Raw genomic sequence first — 21,665 nt, forward strand, 5'->3', positions numbered from 1 at the left:
AGTTGTAGAGCAGGGGGTGCAGCCAAGCCTTGCATGACTGATGGCTGCTTCTCCTCCTTAGCTTCCATCTCCATTGCACCTTCAGTCTCTCAAATGGAGCAGATGACAGCTGCTCACACCATCAGTTTGGAGATGTGGAGCCCCACAGATATGCCAGGCCCTGGTATGAAGGCCTGCAACTTCATTTGAGCAGTCCTTCCTCTAGTGAAATGGTCTAAAAGCCTCTAGGGTATTTTGGGGGTTGGGGTAGGCTCTGCAATTAGGAAGGTAAAGGGGGGGAGATGTCAGCCGTGCTTGAGCCAGTAGGGCCCTCCATTGCCTCTGCTGACTTCTTCCATCTGGAGCTGTAGCAAGATTAACAGAAAATAGCAATTAAACATTTCAGGCTAGTTTGAGACTGCAATTTAACAATCAGTAAAGCAGATCAATTCACTGAAAGGACAAGAAGCTACTGGTTCACTGAGATGAAATCTTGATAAAGGTTGATTGTTTTTTAGTTCATTTATCTTCACTACTCATTGTTTTCCACCCTGGTTCTTTTAAGTTTTGTTGGATCTTTGAAAACTTGCCCCTTCCTTCATTCATCCTGAATTATACAAGTCAGATGTAAATTTATCTTATGGTCCAGGCATAGGATAATAGGGAAATGGACTCAGGTCTATTAACAAAGATACACATTAGAATAAGAATTTGTTCTGAGAGCAGAGCTCCAGAAGATTTAACTCCATGGTCTTCTCTCATAGACCTGTGCCCCAACACCCTTAGAGAAACAGTGTCACATCAACACCCTTTGAAACTCCCCAAGTCTATATAAATGCCAGTAGGGAAAACTACATTGAAGAAATCTGTGTTGACTTTGTTTTCTTTTCAAGAGAAGACTTTTTTTGTCTTAGAAAGTTATTTAATTCCTGTGATAGGAAGACTATCCTTACTGCAACTTTATCTAGGCTGAAAACATTTGCTGAAAATCATTGAAGTGTTGAAGTTGATTGGGGGGAAAAAAAAAATTCTGGTTCCGCTGTTTGAATATGCTGTTGGAATATCTGGTCTCCCCTCATATCTTTTCACTCCCTCTTGAGAAACACAACTCTCTTTATTACCTTATCTTGGCACATGGAACAAACTGCTATGTGGTAGGATACTTGGCTTATGAATTCAACTTATAATTTAACAAATTCCAGCCACTTCCCAGTGATGAGAAACAACCCAAATTATTTACCATTCTTGAGACCAGCCTAAAGTGATTGTCATAATTTAAATTTATGTAGTTCTTTTTAAAAGGGGGAAAAAAACACCTCTTGAAGTGTTTTTTGTACCTATAATCTGACTTTCTGCATCAGGCATATGAGGTGTGGTGTCAGGTAGAGATTTTTCTATTTTACAAATAAGGAAACTGAGGTTTATACATAGAGGTGGCAAAATCAAGACCAAAGCCCAGGTCTCCAGATTCCTGGCTAGTGCTTTTGACTGAATCTTTATATTTTGCCGCCTAGTTTATGGTCATTGCTGTGATTTAAATTATGTTGAATTTGTGAATTACTTTTTGCTAATTATTTAAATTGAATTTATACTTCTTGATTTATGCCTATTATAAGCCAAACACCACCCTTTCTGATATACAGCATGACAGTTTTGAGAAATGAATTGGAAGCTCCCTGTTACTGTTCTTTTTGTGATTTCCAGCAAATTCAAATGGGATTCAGCTTGCTGGTACCACATGAATTGAAGTGGTAGCCAGGATGGCCATTGGCTAAAGTGGTTTATTGGAGGTTTTTTAATGTTTTAACCAAAACGCTTTTTTAGAATCTCTGCATCTCCAGTTCCCTTAAATGTTCCCTAAAAGCCAAACTAGTTGATATCTGGCTTCTTAGTGATATCTGATGATGTAGAGGAAAGAATTTCATAGTGCCTCTAAGTCTAGCAAATCACTGAGCAAGAATTCTCTCAAGAGAATGAATTGTTTTTGACTCTCTATTTGAATATCTCCTATGATAGGGAGAGCCCACTACCTTTCAGGGCACATTAAGATATTTGTAATTTTCAAAAGTATTTCCTTATGCTTAGCCATAGTCCGCCTTTCTTCAGTTTGGATCTGTGTCTTTTAGTTCTACATTGGCCTAGGAGTTAGAAAAAGTATTCTGGCCCTGGTTTCTGTCTCTTTACTATCCATGACCCAGACAAGCAACATAACCTTGTTGAATCTCAAGTTTCTTTATTTGTAAAGTAGGGATAAAAATATGTGCTTGGCTGTGATCTTAAAAAAAGTGTTGTAGAGATTAAATCAGCATATGAAATATTTTGGAAACTATGAAACAGTATACAAATATAAAATTAAGTTATTTTCATGTCTTTACTGGTTATGGAATCTGATAGCTCTCTTTTCTTCCTTCTCTGCTTCAAAAAAATATGGAGAGAAGGACAGCCAAGTGGCTCAGTGAACAGAGGCCTGGTTCTGGGTTCAAATCTACCTTCAGCTACTTCCTAACTGTGTGAACCTGAGCAAGTCACTTAATCCCAATTACCTAGCCCTTACTGCTCTTCTGCTTTAGAATGGATCCATTCTAAGACAGAAGGTAAGGGTTTAAATATATTACATTTATCTTTCTATATGTAATTATATATCTATGGAGATATTTGTTAGAATCCAAGAAAGGAAGGAGTTTAATAAAATTGTGCATTTTCTGTGAACTAAAGAACACAAAGTAGTGGAAAGGAAAGCTAGTATGTGTGTATTTTAGAGTAGGAGGACACAGTAAAGGCTATGTTAAATGTGTATCCATATATATTTCTGCAGCATCACATTCTCATGGAAGAGTTAAGTCGGAGCAAGAAGGACTTTGAAGCAATTATTCAAGCCAAGAATAAAGAGCTGGAGCAGACCAAGGTACTCAAAGGAAATTGTGATTTCAATGTCAATTAGCATTTATTAAATACCTCTTATGTGTTAGGCGCTGGGCTACAAAGAAAGGTAAAAGACAGCCCCTTCCCTCAAAGGAGCTCACAGTCTAATGGGGGTGAATATGTTGACAAATATGTACAAACAAGCTATATACAGGATCAATAGGAAATAATCAACTGAGGAAAGGCATCAAAATGAAGAGGGATTAAGAATGACTTCCTGGAGAAGGTGATATTTTTTTCTGAGACATTAGGGAAGCAGATAGGTGATATTGGGAGAGTATTCCAAGCAACAGGAGCGGACAGCTAGTGAAAATGCTTAGAGTCAAGAGACAGAGGATCTTATTCAAGGAACAGTAAGGGGGCCAATATTACTGGGTCAGAAGTACATGGTGGGGTGTAAGGTATAAGAAGATTAGAAAAGTAGAAGGGGCTAGGTAATGAAGGCCTTTAAATGTCAAGTAGGGGGTTTTATGTTTGATCTTGAAGATGATAGGTGCTTATTGAGGGAGAGAGAAAGGTAGGGAGTTGACATGACAGAGTCAGGCCTACGGTTAGGGAAAATCATTTTTTTTTAAACCCTCACCTTCCATCCTAATATCAATCCTGTGTATTGGTTCTAAGGCAGAAGAGTAGTAAGAGCTAGGCAATGGGGGTCAAGTGACTTGCCCAAGGTCACACGACTAGGAAGTGTCTGAGGCCAGGGCTTCCGGTCTCTGGACCTGGCTCTCAATCCATTGAACCACCCAATTGCCCCCTGGGAAAATCATTTTAATGGATGAATTAAAGATAGGCTGAAATGCAGAAAGAGGTGAGGAAGGCAGACCCATCAGCAGGATATTGCAATAGTCTAAGTGTGAGGAAATGAATCTTGCTAGGTGGAGACTCACACCAGGCTAGTAGCAGTATCAGAGGAGAGAAGAGATCATATTCAAGAAATGTTACAAAGGTAGAATCATCAGGCTTTGGATATGGGAGGGTGAGGGATAGTGAGAAGTAGAGTATAACACCTGATTTTTAAGCCGGGCAGCTGGGAAGATAGTGGTGACAATAATAGGGAAGTTTGGGAAGGAGTAGAGCGGTGATGGCAAACCTTTTAAAGATGGAGTGCTGGGCCCTGACCCACCCAGACTGAGTACCATGCCCACTCCCAACCCCCAACATGCTGGATATGACTTACCACATACAAGGGAAGAAGAAAGCACTCCCATTGGGCTGCTGGGTGGAGGGGTAGGTGAATTGAGGAATGTCTTCAGTGAGTATGGAGAGGGGGAGGAGAATGGCTTGAGCATTCTGCTCCCCTCCAGTTCTGCCTCCTATGAACTGTTCACCTTATCCCCTATGCACTCCTATTGGGCTGCTGGGTGGGGGATGGGAAAAATGTCATCAGGCCCAGTGGAGAGAGGGAAGGGAGCAGCTCTGCCCGAGTCCTTCTGCCTTTCAAGTAATGAGGAGCGGATGTGTGCATGGCACAGGCTGCGTGCCATCTTCAGCATCCATGCCATAGGTTCATCATCACTGGGGTAGAGTTTAGGGGGAAAAATGTGTACTTTAATATGTCTAAAAGGCACGTGAGACTGGAGATCAGCAGAGAGGTTAGGGCTGGATAAGTAGATTTGAGAATCATCTGTGTAGAGATGATCATTAAATACAGAGAAACTGAGAAGATCACCAAGTGAAATAGTGTGTGTGTGTGGGGGGGAAGGGCCCAGGACATAGCTCTGTGGAATAAATAAGGTTATTGGATATGGTCAAGATCCATGATAGCAAACCTATGGTATGTGTGTCAAAGATGGCACACAGTGACCTCTCTGTGGGCATGTGAGCCATCACCTGCCAGAGCTACTCCCTTCCCCCTCTCCACCATGCCTTCCTGCCCTTCTACCCAGCAGCCTAATGGAGGCACTTATTTTCTCCCCTGAGCAGAGTGCCTGGGCCACTTCCCTCCCTTTCACCCTCCCTTGTCTGGGTTAAATTGCAGGGGGTGAGACTCATTGTGGGGGACACAGTACACAATTTGGAGGGGCAGGGAGGGGCATGCAATATCTTAAAGGTTTGCCATCACTGGCTGATTAAAGTGTAGCCACTTCCTCTTTCCCCACTAAGCTTAATGGAGTCTGAACCTGACCAAGAGTAAGTCAAACGCCTCCCAACTTTCTTTTATTTGAACTTTGAATCTTCCCTCCTATTACAAACTTCAGAGACAGTCTTTGAAATACTAAATGACTAATTTATTTCTGGGGAAAGAAAGATAAAAGGGGAAAAGGTGGGACAGAGGGACTGGGGAGACCCTACTCCTATCTTTTCTATAGCTATATTTGATGGGAGATCAAACTGTCTTTCAATAGTGAAATAATGATTCAGGATGGTCTTCAATAACAAAGCAGAACCACTTTTTTCAGTACAAGCCAGGTAGGAAAAGGTATATGGAAAACCAACTCTGCTCCCTAGCTCTGGTCAGAGAGTGAGTCAGTCAGAGAAGTGAGAAGAGTGACCAGACCTAGTTCTGGTGAACAGTTTATATACTTTGAATCTTTGGAATTCCATGGAATTCTTCCTCTGCTGGCTCATGACTGTACCATCTGCTTCTCTTGGGTCCATTTTCATTACCTTTCAGGTTTTACTCAGCTTTTTGCCATTCTTCCTTGATTACAAATCCCCTGTTCTCTCTTGTCAAACAAAAGGCAACCAACTTTTGTTTGCCCATTATGTATACTCACCTGAATTATATGCTAATACATTCCAACTGTCTATTCTATGAGAATATACTATTATAAATATTCTACCACCCCCAAAATAAAAAATCTTAATCTATTTTCACTATTCTAATCTATCTACATTTTAATCTAAGATTTGTTTTGTAGGAAAATGGGAGAGGTAGTGAAAAGCAAATTCCAATACAGAAATATGTTTCAGGAAAGGAGACTAAGAAGCAGCTGTCAAATAGGAGAACCAGAAAAGAAGGGGTGTCCTGAAAACCTTGAGAGATGAGAATATCAAGGACAAGAGAGTGATAGAGAGCATTAAAGACTAAAGCGAGGCTAAAAGGGATGAAAATGGAGACAAGACCATTGGGACAATTATGAAACCAGTTCTGATGAAATGATGAAGTTGGAAGCCTGGGTATCTGGAGTTTAGGCAGAAAAAGGAGAGGAAGTGAAGGCACATATTTGTTTTTTAGTTGTATCCCAATACTCTGTAATGGAATAGTTATCAGCAAATACTTTGGCTTCTCCTCAGAACAGTAGAAATGTCAGTTATCTCCTATCCCAGGGACATCCTGAACATGAAAGACTATTGATTTTTTTTATTTTTCCACCAAGAAGTGAACTGCCAGCATATTGGTGTTCAGCATTATTTTTGTCATTAGTTGTAATTCAGTTACTTTAGTGAAATTAATTCTGAATAAATAGATGGACAGTTACAATTGAAATCAGGGATCTAATTAAGAACATTAATGAAAGGATAGAGAAGAATCAGCCTTGGGCAATGCCTCGATTTAATGGGTGAGAAAGGGATGGTAATCCAAAGGAGAGAGAAGAATCAATTTAGAATAGCATACCTGCCCTGTCCACAGCCTCCTTCGTCCTCGACTGGGTGTGACAGCAAAAGTGTGAATGAATGATGGGAAGACAGTAAGAGAGTGTCAGCCTGTATCCAGACTTTTCACAGAACTGCTCCCAGGGTTCTCTTTATTTTTATACACCCCAAATGGTTACATATTTCTTTGGCACACAGCTTCACTCTTCAACATACATGTGCCTTGCAGATAATTGGATAAGTCATACATTTACTTTTATCAAATCTTTTGATGAACATTCTGTGATTATTCTACATACTATGTTGTTACAGATTCTGACAACACATACAAAGCTTTTGCAAAATGATAAAAGTTTTCTCGTCACAGGCAGGATAGTTAGAGGTCAGTTCTCATTAACTGGTGAGGTTCTTGGACATGCAGACAATCTAAGAAAAAATTATTGTTACTTTTAATCAAATAGATGATCAATCAGGGCGTCTTAGGAGACAATCAACAAAACACTGTTGCAAAGTTGAGGGGTTAAAACATAATCCAGTATTAGGTATTTCTTATTATCAAGCTAATCATTTTTCTAGAGTCTCACTGGGGTTCCCAGGACAGATTACTTGGATTTCAGTAAGCACAGAAATTAGTGAGGCATAGCATACTGGCTTCTCCCTGAAGGGTAATTAATACTAACTCAGGAAAGCTTGTTCCTGGCCTGTACTTGGGGGTGAGGAATTCTGAGCACAGATTTGCCAGAAGTTTTATGCCTAAAAAAGAGGGTCCTATCTAAGTGGGTACATAAGAATCCTTAGATTTAATTTTGCAAATGGGATCTCCTGGTGATATTCTGGGGGGATAGAGTGGGACATCTGTATTAATCCTGTAGGTATTTTGCTCTCATATTATTTTTCCTGAAGCTAGGGAAAGAACAATAATCATAGCAATTCTAATAATGAAGGATGTTAGTGAGAGAAGTTAGTCACACAGAGGGGGACTGAGTGGGTGTCTCCAGCTTTCCTGGGGGCCACTTTGTGACTTCTTGGTTTCCACACACGACTGTGTCAAACAGTGTGACTTTGATAGCCCCCGACACATTCCTAATAATCCAAGAAGCAGAGATGGTCAGTAGTTACAAAAAGTTCAAGTATAGTGAAGAATGAGAAAAGACTAATGGACTTGATGGTTAAGAGATCATTAGAAACCTTGATGGGAGAGGCAGAGCAGAAGCAGCAAAAGCTTGAAACCACCATGAGAATACTCTCCAACCAATCTTAAAATAAGGCCACAAAATGAGTACTGGAGTGAAAGAACCAACAAGGATTTAGAGTGAAGCACTTTCATGCAGAGAACAACTTGAAAGATAGGCAGAGAGTGTCTGGGTTACTGTGGGGAAAGGGGAGCACAGCCAGTAGGAGACTACAACAAGGAGAAAGTCAACAGCAAGCTCCTCTCCTTTCCCCACTACTGTTCCAGGTTCTGGACCTGGGTCCAAGCCTACCTAAGCCAACCACAGTGCAACCTAATGTACACCCCATAAAGTTCTAAGAAAGCCTGCAGTAAGGTCCAGAATTCCAGTAGGAGGCAGTCTGTGTTGCACACCTGATCTGTGTAAGCCCAGAGCAAGGTCAGGAACCCCAACCCAAGCTTGTAGCAAAGACCTGAATCCCAGTTTGAAGCCTTCTGTGTGGGATTTCAGGTCAGTGTGAACCCAGAGCTAGGCCCCTTATCCGCAGTCAAGACAGTCCCTGGGTTGCTGACTTGTTGCCAAAGCAGAGTCCCAAGGTAAGGCAGTCTATAGTGTGACTGATCTGATCAAGCCCAGAGTGAGACCAAAAGCCCATGCCCAAGCTTGAGGCTAGAATTTGAGCTATTGGCAGTCTCGGTAGTGATTGAATCAGTAATAGGAAGTGGCTTTCAGAGCTCCGAACCCACAGGCCATCATAGCACCTTGGAAGAACTGAAATTTGCCGAAACCCAGAAATAAGGCTAAGGGTAGTATCAAGGAAGAACTGAATTTTAAGACAGTGCCATATCCTCCCTGAAAACAGAGTCTACCTTTAAAATAAAAGTGAAAATCAAGAAAAAGGCTGGGAAAATGAGCAAACATAAAAAAAAATTTAACCATAGGAAATTTTTATGAAGACAGAGCAAGGCACAGACACAGAAGGGGGGACAGTGAAAGCAAAGCAAAAAATGCAAAGCTTCAAAGAAAAATATGAGTTGATCTCAGATTCTGGAAAAGTTCAAAAAGGATTTAAAAAATCAATTAAGATAGATGAAAAATGAAAGCAATTCAGGAAGAAGTGGGCCAAATAAAAAAGGAGGCTTAAAAGCTCATGGAAAAAAATAATTCCTTAAAACTTATAATTCGGTAACTAGAATCTTAATTGACTTCATTAGACATCAAAAAACAAACAAAATTAAATGAATGAAAAAATGGAAGAAAATGTGAGACTTCTCATTGGGGGAAAAAAAACAAACCTAGAAAATAGATCCAGGAGAGACAATTGAAGAATTTTGGGGCTACCTTAAAGGCATGATCAAAAAAAAAAAAAGACTGGATATCACAATACAAGAAATTATCAAAGAAAACTGTCCTGATATTCTTGAACAAGGAAGTAAAAGAGAAATAAAGAATCTACAAATCACCTCTGGAAAGAAATTCCTGAATGACAACTCCCAGGAATATTAATAGCTAAATTCAAGAGCCCCCAAGTCAAAGAGAAAACAATGCAAGCAATCAGAAACAATTCAAATATCTTGGAGCTAAAGTCAGGATTTCACAGAACTTAGCAACCTCCACATTAAAGGATTGGAAGGCATGGAAAGATATAGGTTTACAACCCAGAATCACCTGTCCAGCAAAACTGAGAATATTCTTTCAGAGGAATGATGGTCATTCAATAAAATAAATTTTCAAGCATTCCTGATGAAAGCACTAAACTGAAAATTTGATGTCCAAGAGAAGCCTAAAAAAGTAAATAAGAAAGAGAAAATTTAAGGTACTCAATAAGGTCAAACTGTATGTATTCTTACATGGAGAAAGGATAGTTGTCATTTTTAAACTTTTTTATCAGTAGTAGAGCAGTTAGAAGGAGTAATCATAGAGGTTGTGGAAGTAAGCTGATTTGGATGGCATGATATGCAAAAAAGGGGGAGGGCAGGTGGGTGGCTCAGTGATTGAGAGCCAGGCCCAGAGATGGGAAGTCCTGGGTTCAAATTCGGCCTCAGGCACTTCTTAGCTGTGTGACCCTCGGCAAGTCACTTATCCCCCATTGCCTGGCCCTCACTGCTCTCCTACCAGCACATAGGATTGATTCCAAGATGGAAGGTAATGGTTTAAAAAAAAAAAAGAGGGGTTGTACTGAGAGAAAAGGGAAGGGAAAAATGGATTGGTATAAATTATCTCACCTAAAGAGTCACAACTATTATAAGTGGAGGGGAGATTGAGAGTGGTGACAGGTAATACTTAAACCTTACTCTCATCATAACTGTCTCAGAGGGAATAACAACCATACTCATTGGGTATAGAATCCTACCTTATCCTGTAGAGAACTAGGAGGGGAATAAAAATAGAAGGGAGAAGGGGGAAGCAGTAGGGATGATAAAAAGAAACCTTGGAGGGAATAGTTTCACTTGCCTGGTGATTTCAGTAGTCAAATTACAAAGTATTAAGAAATGAATGAGAAATAAGGAAGTTGAGACATGAGTTAATAGACAGATTGTTTTTTTCCTCCTTTTAATTTGGCTGTGAAAGGGAGAAAAGAGGGGAATAGTTTGAGAGATAACAGGCCTAAGTTTTTGTTTTGTTTTTTTCATTATAAATTTGACTAACATCAACAATCATGAACATTTCAATATTCAAAGAACAGAAAAAAAAAGCATTGTGTGCAAAGCTGTGAGTTTCTCTTATGTTCAAATTTTTAAAAGTTTATATTAAACTTAATATGTTAGTAACAATACTACCTTGTTTTTTCCCTTTTTGGGTGTGGGGTACACTTATCACTACCCTATCACTACTTATCAATTCCACTGCCCCTCATTTCACCCCAAATAGAAACTGTCTTCTTCAAGTGTGCATTTTCTCTAGAACAAAGAACAATTGGTTATTATGCAAGGAACCATTGGATTGGGAGGGATTAAAGATGAAAGAAAAGGATAACACAAGCTCCCAGTGGATAAAGGCAGAGATGTGATGAAGTGCACAATTAGGGTGGTGTTTAGGCCAAGAGTCAACAAAATTTCTATAATATTTAAGACTTTATAGGCCAAGAGGCGAAATTGAGACAATTATATAAGTAGTTATATAATAAGAGAAAATAAATTTTCACAAACTTTTTATTAATTTAATTCAAAATATAATAAATATAATATTTTGAAATACATATCTACTAATGAGAAGAATGGAATTCTTTTGGGGGAAGATAACTTTTTATTTAATTGGGGTTCAAAATTAGTACTTCCTGTCATCAAATCATTTGCAAATGTTCTTCTGTTAATGGTTATCTGTAGTGAGGCTTTTTATGTATTTTATCTTTTAAAATATCTTCACACAGAACTACTGCTAAATACTGATAACTTGTCAGTGAGCATATGATTTTAATTGAACATTTCATTGCTTGAAGGCGTTCATAGAATTTTATTAGATTCTTCTCTTTTAACATATCATATTATAAATTAATCATTTCCAGTTGAAGATTAGGTGAAAGCTTCTCACCTTCATGGTTAATGAGTTTTGAAATACGAAAATGTCTTTTACATTTGTTTCAGCTTCCAAAGCAGACTGCTAGAACTGTAGTTTGAGCTCAGAAAATAAATTCATTGCATATCTGTGTGGGAATAGAGATTTCACTTCTTGCTTTCACTTTTGGCAGCTTGGGAAGTATATAGAGGAGCTTGACTCTGATTCAAATAGCATAACGTGTTAAATTGGTTTTATTGCAGTATGTTTCACATATAAAACACTTTTGCCTTTTAATTTTAGGTTGAATTCATTAGGAAAAATTATCAAGTCTGTAGCATTAGCTAATTTAAAAATATTTGTTCTCCAATAATAGTGTTTGAGAACGGTCCTTTTCATTCAGCCTTAGCCCTAAGTTCAAAAGTTTTTTTTCCTTTTCTTTACACAAAGGATATGATGCCACGGGTGAGATCCAGCCTCACTCGCGACTCCAGGGGTTCCCGACAGGTGGCGAACGATCAGTCAAAAAAATAACAAACGGAAGACAGCTTAATCATTACAGCCATGGGACTGCTTTGCATCTGATAGCTGCTCCACCATCCCCATGCTTGGTTTTTATTTTTATACCCATTTTCTTGGCACACAGATACATTACCTAACACAGGTTCAAAGAGAGATAATTGGAAACATGATACATTAACTTTTAACAAATCACTTGATTAACATTCTATATTCTTGTATTGTGATTACAGACAGAATAAAGGTTGTACACAAGATAAATGATTTTATCACAGGTGGCTTAATTTTCTCATTACCCTGTGAGAAGTTTTGAGTTTAAACAATGAAGGAAAATTACTTATTACTTTTAATAAAATGGAATAATTAATCAACAGTTCTTAAAAGACAATTTAACAATTGTATCATTGAGGTTGAGGGGTACTGGGAACACAATTCAAATTTAGACTGATCATTTCTCAGGGTTCTTTACTAGGGAGTTTATAAGTTACTGATTTGTATAATTGAGTCACTGAGGCATATTGAAGCTTGATGTACTTGTACTTATTGTATGGACCTCTGTGATTGATTTGTGTGCTGGCTTCATGAGAATAGGTTTCTGTGAGTGGGAAAGTTTTGGGCTTGGCTGGTAGCTGCTGTTTCACTGGGAATTAGCTAAGTAAAAGTTAACCCATGATAGTCTTTTGGAATAGGGTTTGAGGGTCTGATCTTTTGGTGATATTTTAGAGAATTAGGGTATAGGTATTTGCTCTTACATTATTCCTTTTGAGACTAGAGGGAAATAGTAATCATGTCAATTCCATAGGTAAGGGGCATTGATGAAAGAGGTCATGCAAAGGGGACTGAGTGGGCAATCACACCTTGCCAAGGGCCACTTTGTGGCCTCCTTATCTACCATATGAGACTCTTTCAAGGCGTCATGGCCTGATGGCTCCCAGCAATATGCCTTGATAATAAAATGTAAATAAAATGTCAGAGTCTAGTGATATTTATGGCACTTGAAAAGTTGTCAGGTTATAACTATGTCACTGTGCCAAACAGCATTTCAAAGCAATGAGAGCACCACATTCGGGCTTTGTCACAACTTCTGAACCCTGCTACTGTAGTATGACAATAGCAATAGACAATCTGTAGATGAATGAGTGAGGCTGTGTTCCAAGAAAACTTTATTAATGGACACTGATATTTGAATTTCATGTACTCCTTAACATGCTATGAAATATTATTCCTTTTTTCTCAGCCATTTAAAAATGTAAAAACCATTCCTAGCTCATGGATTTTTTGAAGACTGGCAGCAGGTTAGATTTGGTCTGTGAGATATGTTTTGTTTATCTCTAGTCCAGGCAAAGAGAGAAGGACAATCTCTTTTCAGGGACTTCAGTAAGGAAAAGAATGGGGAATAGCATAGTAGGAGTCTGAGTATGAAAAGGAAAGAAAGAGTTTATGATGAAAGACCCCTTCACAATTGATGCTGACAGGGAAAGCTAAATTCTGTGAAAAGGATTTTTTGTTATCTTAAAGGAATAGTGGGTAAAAGTTGAGAATTAAAAAAATGATTGTGGATGGTCAGTAAACATTTAGTGTCCATTATGGGCTATGAACTGTGCTAAATGCTGGGGATATAAAGAAGAGTGCAAAAGATAGCCCCTCAAGTCTGAAGAAGGGCAAATGTCTTGATTAAAAAAAAAAGAATAGATAGAATTTATATGAAAGGCTAGTGACCTTAACTTCAGTTTCTGGCAATTACAAATGGATTGTTTAGTTATAAACTTTTATCTGTTTTATTGATAACTTCTGTTTTTGCCCCATTTCTGACTGCCCCATCTCCTCTACCCAATGAGCCATCCCTTATAATATTTCTTTAAAAGGACTGTCTAAAGGTATTCTCACCCCCTCTAGTTCCCCTTCCCCTTCTTCTGCAGTGAAGAGAGTATGATGTATTTTCTGAAGCCTTCCCCAAGATGAAACTTAGCCATTATCTTGAATAGATTATTAAGAAGATGGTTATGTTGAAGATGACATCGTAGTTCAGTGAAAAGAATGCAGGATTTTAAATCAGAGGATAAGGTAAGGTACAAATCCCAACTCTACTCCTTATTGGCTCTGAATCTAAGTTCCTGAAGGTCTATAAAAAAGCATGGTTTTCTGAGGAATAAGTTATGCCTCAATAATGTATTTCTCTCTTTTTTTGACAGTTATCAAACAGGTAGATCAGGATAATACCATAGCTAATTCAACTAGATTCCAGCAAAGTGTTCTTTTTTGGGGGGAAAGTTGGGGAAATATGGGCTAGATAGTAATAGTGTTAGAGGGATTCAGAATTAATTAGTCAGATCTAAAAGTAGCTAATATTGACTTGGCAGGAGGTCTCAAGTGGAATACCTCTAGGATTTGTGTGTGGCTCTGTGCAGTTATTAATAACCCTGTTGTTGATGACTTGGACAAAGGCAGAGATAGCATGCTTAATTTGATTTCCAGATGACAAAGCTAAAAGATATGAGAGAATTGAGATCCAAAAGGATCTCTGAACAGGCTAGAACATTAGATTGAATCTAATAACATGAAATTTAAGTATGATAATAAAATCTTTCACTCAGGTTTAAAAAATCCATTTTACAAGTGCAAGATTACTAACACATAGTTATATAGCAATTTGGCTGAAAAAAAGACAAAATTTTTAGTGGATTCAATATGAGTCAACAGAGAGATGTGGAAGCCAAAGAAAAAGCTTGTGCAGTCTTGGATTACATTGAAGGGAATAGCTTCCTGGATTGAGAAAGTGATAGTTCTACCATATTCCTTCCTTCAAGTCACATCTAGAGTATTATGGTCTTTTCTGGGTGCCACAATTTGTGATGATGATGATATGAAGTATCCGGAGAACAGCAAATGGAGCCTTCATTTCATACTAAAGGAGGATTTGTTGAAGAAATACTTGGAGATGAGAGATAAATGGTTGGGGAAGAGGGAGTACAATATTTGAAGAACTATAATGTGGAAGGAGGATTTGATTTGTTCTACTTGACTCTGGAAGACAGAAGCAACAGATTTGGAGCAACAGATACAAAAAAAGTCTATTTAGGTTTGATGTTAAGAAAAACTCCCTAGCAATTAAAGCTATCTTAGGGGGAAGATGCTCCCATAGAGGGTGTCTTCTTTCTCATCAAAAGCTTTCAAGCAGAAGTCAAATGATCACTTATCAGGTATGTTATAGTAAGGATTCATTTTTACATTGTAGGTTGAATTAAATGTATGCTGAAAAGCCCTTCCAGTTTCAAAACTCTGTGTTTCTTTGACTATTTCCAAATACACCTTTTTAAAAAATTGTTAGCCTTGAGACCAGCATTTGTGTTCTGTCTTGGTATCTATGTATCCTAAGTTATTCATACTTTTTTACACTTTAAAAAAATAATATTTTATTGAATCTTTTTTTTCCACATCAGTCACTTCCCAATAGAATTCTCCATTGTAACAGAAATAAAATGAAGCAACTCATTGACCATAAATATCTGACAATATATGCTTCAATCTGTTTATCTTTAATAAATGTTTATTGATTTTTTTACAGCACCATAATTTCTCCTAATATCCATTCCCTTTCCCTTCCCAGAAAGCCATTCCATATCACAAATAATATTTTTAATATTAAAAAAGAAGAGGGAAAAATTTGCATAATTGGTCAACACATTGAAAAAATCTGAATATTTATTTATGCACTATAAAATGCTGCCTTCATTTTTGGACCATATGTATTCTTTGTTACTTTCCAGCATTAGTTTGTATGGGTCTTTCCATGTGCTTTTATATTATCACCTTCATTGTTTCTTAGAGCATTAACTACATCCATAAGCCCAAGTTTAAGTAGCCATTTGCCATTTTTTGGGTATCTGCTTTCTTTCCAATTCTTTGCTCTCACAAAAAATGCTACTATAAATATTTTGGTTTATATACTTTCTTGTCATTGGACTCTTTAAGTCTTAAGTTTAGTAATAGAATTTTCATAATTCCAAATTGCTTTCCAAAATAATTGTACTGATTCACAGCTCTACAAGCAGTTCACTTATGAGCCTCTTTTCCTATAATCCCTCCACCATTGACTATTCACCAATTTGCAGAGTATGAGATAAATCACAGTTTTGATATATATTTCTTTTATTATTAATGAATTGAAGCATTATTTCATATGATTGTCTATAGTTTGCAATTCTTTTGTTTATCTTTTGAATAAATATGTGCATATTCATATTCATATATGTATCTGTTAATATTTTTCTCTATTTTAGATATAAAGTCCTTATCAGAAAACTAAAAAAAAAAATTTTCCCCCATTTGTCTATTTCTCTAGGTATATTTATTTTGTCTGTGCAGAAGCTTTTTGGTTTCATGTTATCAAAGTTATCTATCTTTTGTAATTACTTGTTTGGTTAAGAATATACCTGCTACCTATAGTTATGAGAGATATGTTATCTGTTTTGTTTCTCTTTTCATTTTTTCTAGTATGATCTTTAATATTAAGTTCACATCTTCATTTAGAATGTATTGTGGAGGGGCAGTGAATAGAACACCAGGCCTGTAGTCAGGAGGGCCTGGGTTCAAACTTCCTAGCTGCGTGACTCTGGGCAAATCAGTTAACCCTAACTGTTTAGGCCTTACTGCTCTTCTGTCAATACTTAGTATTGATTTTAAGACAGAAGATAAGGATTTTTTTTAAAGTAATATATTGTGGAATATGGTATAAGGCAGTGATGGTAAATGTAAGACCATTTGATGTGTCTCCTTCTTCAAACTGCCTGCAGTGGCGTCACTACACCTTTCCCCTTTCCCCCCTTGCATTTGGGGCTGGTCTCCTAACCAGCTCTTACCTAGGGGGAAGCTGTCTCCTCCCACAATAGGAACTTGGAGCTGCAACCAGCTTGGCTTGGCTTGGGTCTGGAAGGTGAGGAAGGCTGGGGGAGATGGTGGCTTCTTATTACAATGCATGCCAGATTCAAATGCATCCCCAGGGGCCTCTGTCTGAGTTTTTTAGGCTGTTTATATTTGCATAACAATGGTACACCCATGACTACAACCACCAGGGCTGGGAGTGGGGCTGCCTATTGGGCTGGGACACAAATGGGGATGGGAGCAGGGGCAGAGGGAGTGCAGTTAGCCTTTTGGGGGGCAGGGTCACCCCCCCCCCCATATTGGCAGCTAGTCCCAGACTGGGGAGGGAGAAAGTAGAGGGAGTGGCCTGAGCTCAGGGGAAGGGGATAAGCCATAGTGGTGGGGAGATGCAGTGGAGTGGGGGAAGGAAGCAGCTCCCCCCAAGTCCCTCTGCCTTTCTAGTAACTAACTCTGATGGGGACAGCATGTAAGCCAAGAGAGGTCTCTTTGGCACAGGTGCTATAGGTTCGCCATCACTGGCATAAGGTAGTTGGTGTAAGCCCAATTTCTGCCCAACAGCCTACAAATTTTCCCCAAAATTTTTTAAAATCAACTACAATGTTTTTTCTTAAGAAATTTCTGTTTTCTAGTTTATCAAACACTAGTTTATTGAGCTGCATTATTTCGGATTCTCCCCTCTCTAGCCCCTCATTTTTACCTCTCTTTTAAAATTAATATGAGATAGTTTTTATGATAAAGTAGCCCTTTGATAATTCAATTGACATAGTATTAAAACAGTAAATTAACTTGGGTAGTATTGTCATTTTCATGATATTGTTATTGTCTAGCTTTGAGTACTGAATATTCTTCCAGTTGCTTCAGTTTCTTATTTTATTAATGACCATTATATAAATGAATCTATGTAAGTATGTTGTATACTTTGTTAGATTGATCTCCATGTATTTAATGAATTTTGTAAATTTTTTGGAATAGGGTTTCCCTTTTTAATATTCTCTTTTATATTTTATTATATAAAAATGCTATTGTTTATGAAAGGCTTATTGTACCTTGCAAATCTTTGCTAAAGCTATTGTCTCAATGAGCATCACTGCTGGTTCCTGATAGTTTTCTAAATAAACCATATCAGCAAATAGGTATAATTTTATTATCTCTTAATTTCCATCTCTTGTCTTATCCTTATTGCTAGATTTCTAGTACTATGGCAAATAAATCATGGGGAGTGTAGGTATCATTTGCTTAATTTCTGTATTTATTGGAAACAGTTCTAGTGTACTCCCATTGCATATAATACTTGCTTTTCATTTTAGGTAGATTCTTTTTATGATTAAAAAAATAGGGGCAGCTGGGTGGCTCAGTGGATTGAGAACCAGGCCTAGAGATGGGAGGTCCTGGGTTCAAATCTAGCCTCATACAATTCCTAGCAGTGTGACCCTGGGCAAGTCACTTAACCCCATTGCCTAGCCCTTACCACTCTTCTGCCTTGTAACCAATACACAGTATTGATTCTAAGATGGAAGGTAAGGGTTTAAAAATATATATATTCCTTTGTGCTCATGCTTTAAAGGATTTTTAACATTCAATGAGTGTTGTGCGTTAATATGTAAAAGGCTTTCCCCACATCTTTTGAGAAAATCATATGGTCTTTATGGCTGTCATTTTATATAATTATGTTGTTTTTTCCCCCTTAATTTTGATCCATTCTTGCATCTTGCACAAATCCAATGTGGTCATGACTAATGATTTTATGGATGAATAGTCTGACAGAATTAAAGTTTTACTAGAATTTCCTATGAATCTATCAGGACTCTTAATAAATTTTTGTTAAATGCGGTGGGCTCAAATTCCTTTTTTCAAGTAGATAATATAGCATTATAGTAATCTAATGGGCAAGATAACTGAAATCTAGGGAGTTGTAATAACACACCCAGGACAACATGGTGGTAGAAGACAGAACAGACTCCAGGTCTTCTGCTTTCTAGTGCAATGTTCTTGCCAAAAAGTATATCAGGTTGATAATAGTTCTTTAATGACCTGCTTTTGGTGTAGTGTTTCAGCATTGTTAAAAATGAGTATATGTTTCTTAAAAATCAAGGTTTTCATTAATTTTAAACTTGAAGCAAGGATGTTCATTGCCTTACTTTGGGATTTGCAGTGTTTAAGTATCCTTTCAGATTTATAGTAGGAACCCACAAAACAAAGTAGTTTCCTACCTTTTTAATTTTGCATGAAGTGAGAAGAAAAATTAAGTTTTTATTTAAAAAGGGAAAAACAGAGAGAGAATCAGTTAAAAAAAGAGAATGCAAGGAAGGCCTACATTTGGTATGACTTGAGAAGTAGTAATTCTTGGAAGTGGGCTGTTCCATTTGAATCATTCTAGCTATTTAATGCTACTTTTTTTATCCCGTTTAATCAATAACCAATCAATAATCCTTATAGTGACAAATAGGGTTGTGTATCTTTGCAGGAAGAGAAAGAAAAAGTGAAAGCGCAGAAGGAAGAGGTTCTAAACCAGATGAATGATGTGCTGGAGAATGAACTTCAATGCATCATTTGCTCGGAACATTTCATTGAGGTATGTAAATGTAGAAATTTTAGGCTTCTGGGAGAGGTTATAATATTGTAATGGCTAAAAATGTGGCTACAGGATTTATGTAATATTGAACAATGGCCGCCAAGGAATTTACTTATGAAATTCCTAAAATGAAACACTCAAGTCAGAATGGAGTTTATGGAGGTTTAATCACACTGGAAGTAGAGAAAGGAGAGGGAGAGAAAGAGAGAAGAGAAAAGGGAAAGGGGCTACTCAACCTCTGACCAAGGCAGAGGGAGTTTTAGGCCCAAAGGCCCAGGTGGAAAGAATCAGTCCTTAACTCACGTGACCGATCTGAAGGAAAGCTGTCTGCGGGCGTCCTCCCTGTCCAAGCTCCTAACACCAACCCCTCTAGCTCTCTCCACAGGAAGTGAGCGAATTCCAGAGGCTGTTCCCTACCTCACTTCCTGTGTCTCACAAATCCAATGGTTGGCTCTAGCTTGGCTTAGGACAGCCCAGGTGGGCAGTTAGTTATTTCTGATTTGTCATTGACTAGCGCATGCCGTGTAGTGTGGGTGTGCACAATTTTTGGGTGCTAGACCAAGATGGAGACTTTTAAAATTCACAGGTAATAATAAGGGACAGGGACTCTTCATCCCATCCCCTGTCAGAACCTCATTTGAGCTACACACATTTTTTTCTGTTTTTGTTTTTAATGTATGACTGTAACAGGCACCAAATAAATGAATTATATATGAAACTGCAAACCTCTGACATGTACGTTTTGCTTTTCCTTTTAAATGGATAATAAATTTGACATATAACTTTCAATGGTTTCTGACTTCATGGTTTTTGATAAACCTGTTGCTTATTCCACCTCTTTTTTTCACCTCCAACCATTTCAAATTTAAAGAAAAGAAAAATTCTTATAACAGCAAAACAAAGTCCCACATTGGCCATGTCCAAAAATATATGTCACCTTCTGTCCCTTGAGTCCTTTACCTCTATTGGGAAGTGGGTAGTTTGCTTCATAATTTACCCTGTGTAATCATGGTTGAGTATTGAATTAGTCATACATCTCAATTCTTACAAAGTTTTTTATCTTTTCACTGTTGTTATTGTAGAAGTTGTTTTCTTACCAACTGCTCATTTCACTTCACATCAGTTCATACAAATCGTCCTGGGATTTTTTGAACATTCCTTTTATCTTTTCTTATGGTGCAATATTATCTCTTTATCTTCATGTACTATAATTTGTTCAGCCATTCTGCAGTTTAAAACCACTCTTGGTTTTTACATTTTTGCTATAACAAAGAAGAGTTGCTGTTCATACACTGGATTCTTTTCCTCTCTTATATTTTTGGGATAGATTTCAAATGCAGTCCAAGATTGCATTAAACTCTTGACTTTCATATCACACTGTTGACTCATTGAGTTTGTAGCCACTGAAATTGCCAGATCCTCATCAAAATAACTGCTGTCTAACCATGCCTTTTCCATTTTGCACTGATGAAATTTTTTGTTATACCCAAGCATAAGACTTTTACACTTTTTTCCATTTAATTCCATCTTATTTGAATACAGCCCAATAGTCTAGCCTTTTTATACCTTTTTAGATTCTATTGTTATGCATCCCTTCAGTTTTAGATCTTCTGAAAAGGTGATGAATATACCATCTATACCTTTTTCCAAGTGGTACAATCCCAATCCTAGATTCCTGGAGGCACCCTACTGTCATAATGACATTGTACCAGTAACAGAGTTGTGCTTTGAGTCTAGCCATCCATTCAGTTTTGAATCCATATAATTGTATTATATTTCATAGTTCATCTCCATTATTTATACATAAATGGTATGATATGCTTATCAAAAGCTTTGCTAAAATCTAAGTAAAGTATATCCAGAGCATTCCATATCCTGTCAAAAAAAGAATATGACGTTTTTGTCTGGCATGTTGGGTCTTTGTAATCACAACTTCCAATTATCTCTTTAATTATCCATTCTAGGATCTTCCCTAATATTTAAATGTCAAACTCACTGGCCTAGAGAATCATTCTTTTATTTTTTTTTTAAACCCTTTCCTTCTGTCTTGAAATCAATACTGTGTATTGCTTCGAAGGCAGAAGAGTGGTAAGGGCTAGGTAATGGGGGTTAAGTGACTTGCCCAGGGTCATACAACTGGGAGGTGGCTGAGGCCAAATTTGAACCCAAGACCTCCTTTCTCTAGGCCTGGCTTTCAATCCACTGAGCCACCCAGCTGCCCCCCTAGAGAATCATTCTTGGCTTTTTGTTCTTGTCATTCATTCACTTTAGTGATTTCTGACTCATGACCCAATTTGAGATTTTCTTGGTAAAGATACTGGAATGGTTTGCCATTTCCTTCTCCAGCTCATTTTTAGATGAGGAAATTGAGGCAAATAGGGTAAAGTGACTTGCTGATAGCTGTTAAGTGTCTAAGCTGGTCCTATAGCTAGTAAGCCTCTGAGGCTGGATTTGAACTCAGAACTTCCCAAATTCTAGGCCTGGTACCTTGTCCACCCTGCCACTTTGACTCTCTTGGCTTTTTACTCTTCCTCAAATTTTGTAATGCAAATACTTGCCAAGTTTTGCTTATTCTGTCTCCAGATTAT

At 37.8% G+C, this 21,665-nt stretch overlaps 1 protein-coding gene across 3 annotated transcripts in view; it reads left to right on the plus strand.

The window, feature by feature from the left end:
- Positions 1-21,665, plus strand: part of RNF8 (ring finger protein 8) — a 95,348-nt gene that overhangs the window by 50,931 nt on the left and 22,752 nt on the right. For 2 of the 3 annotated variants that reach the window (XM_003340356.4, XM_007483816.3), the window contains 2 exons: positions 2,795-2,884; positions 18,970-19,077. In XM_003340356.4, coding sequence (XP_003340404.2) covers positions 2,795-2,884; positions 18,970-19,077 — 198 coding nt within the window. Of the gene's footprint in view, positions 1-2,794; positions 2,885-11,555; positions 15,871-18,969; positions 19,078-21,665 lie in introns of those variants that run through there. The other variant, XM_007483817.3, reaches the window with a different exon arrangement.

Source organism: Monodelphis domestica, chromosome 2 (genome assembly GCF_027887165.1).
Source record: "Monodelphis domestica isolate mMonDom1 chromosome 2, mMonDom1.pri, whole genome shotgun sequence".
In the NCBI taxonomy this organism is placed as follows: domain Eukaryota; kingdom Metazoa; phylum Chordata; class Mammalia; order Didelphimorphia; family Didelphidae; genus Monodelphis; species Monodelphis domestica.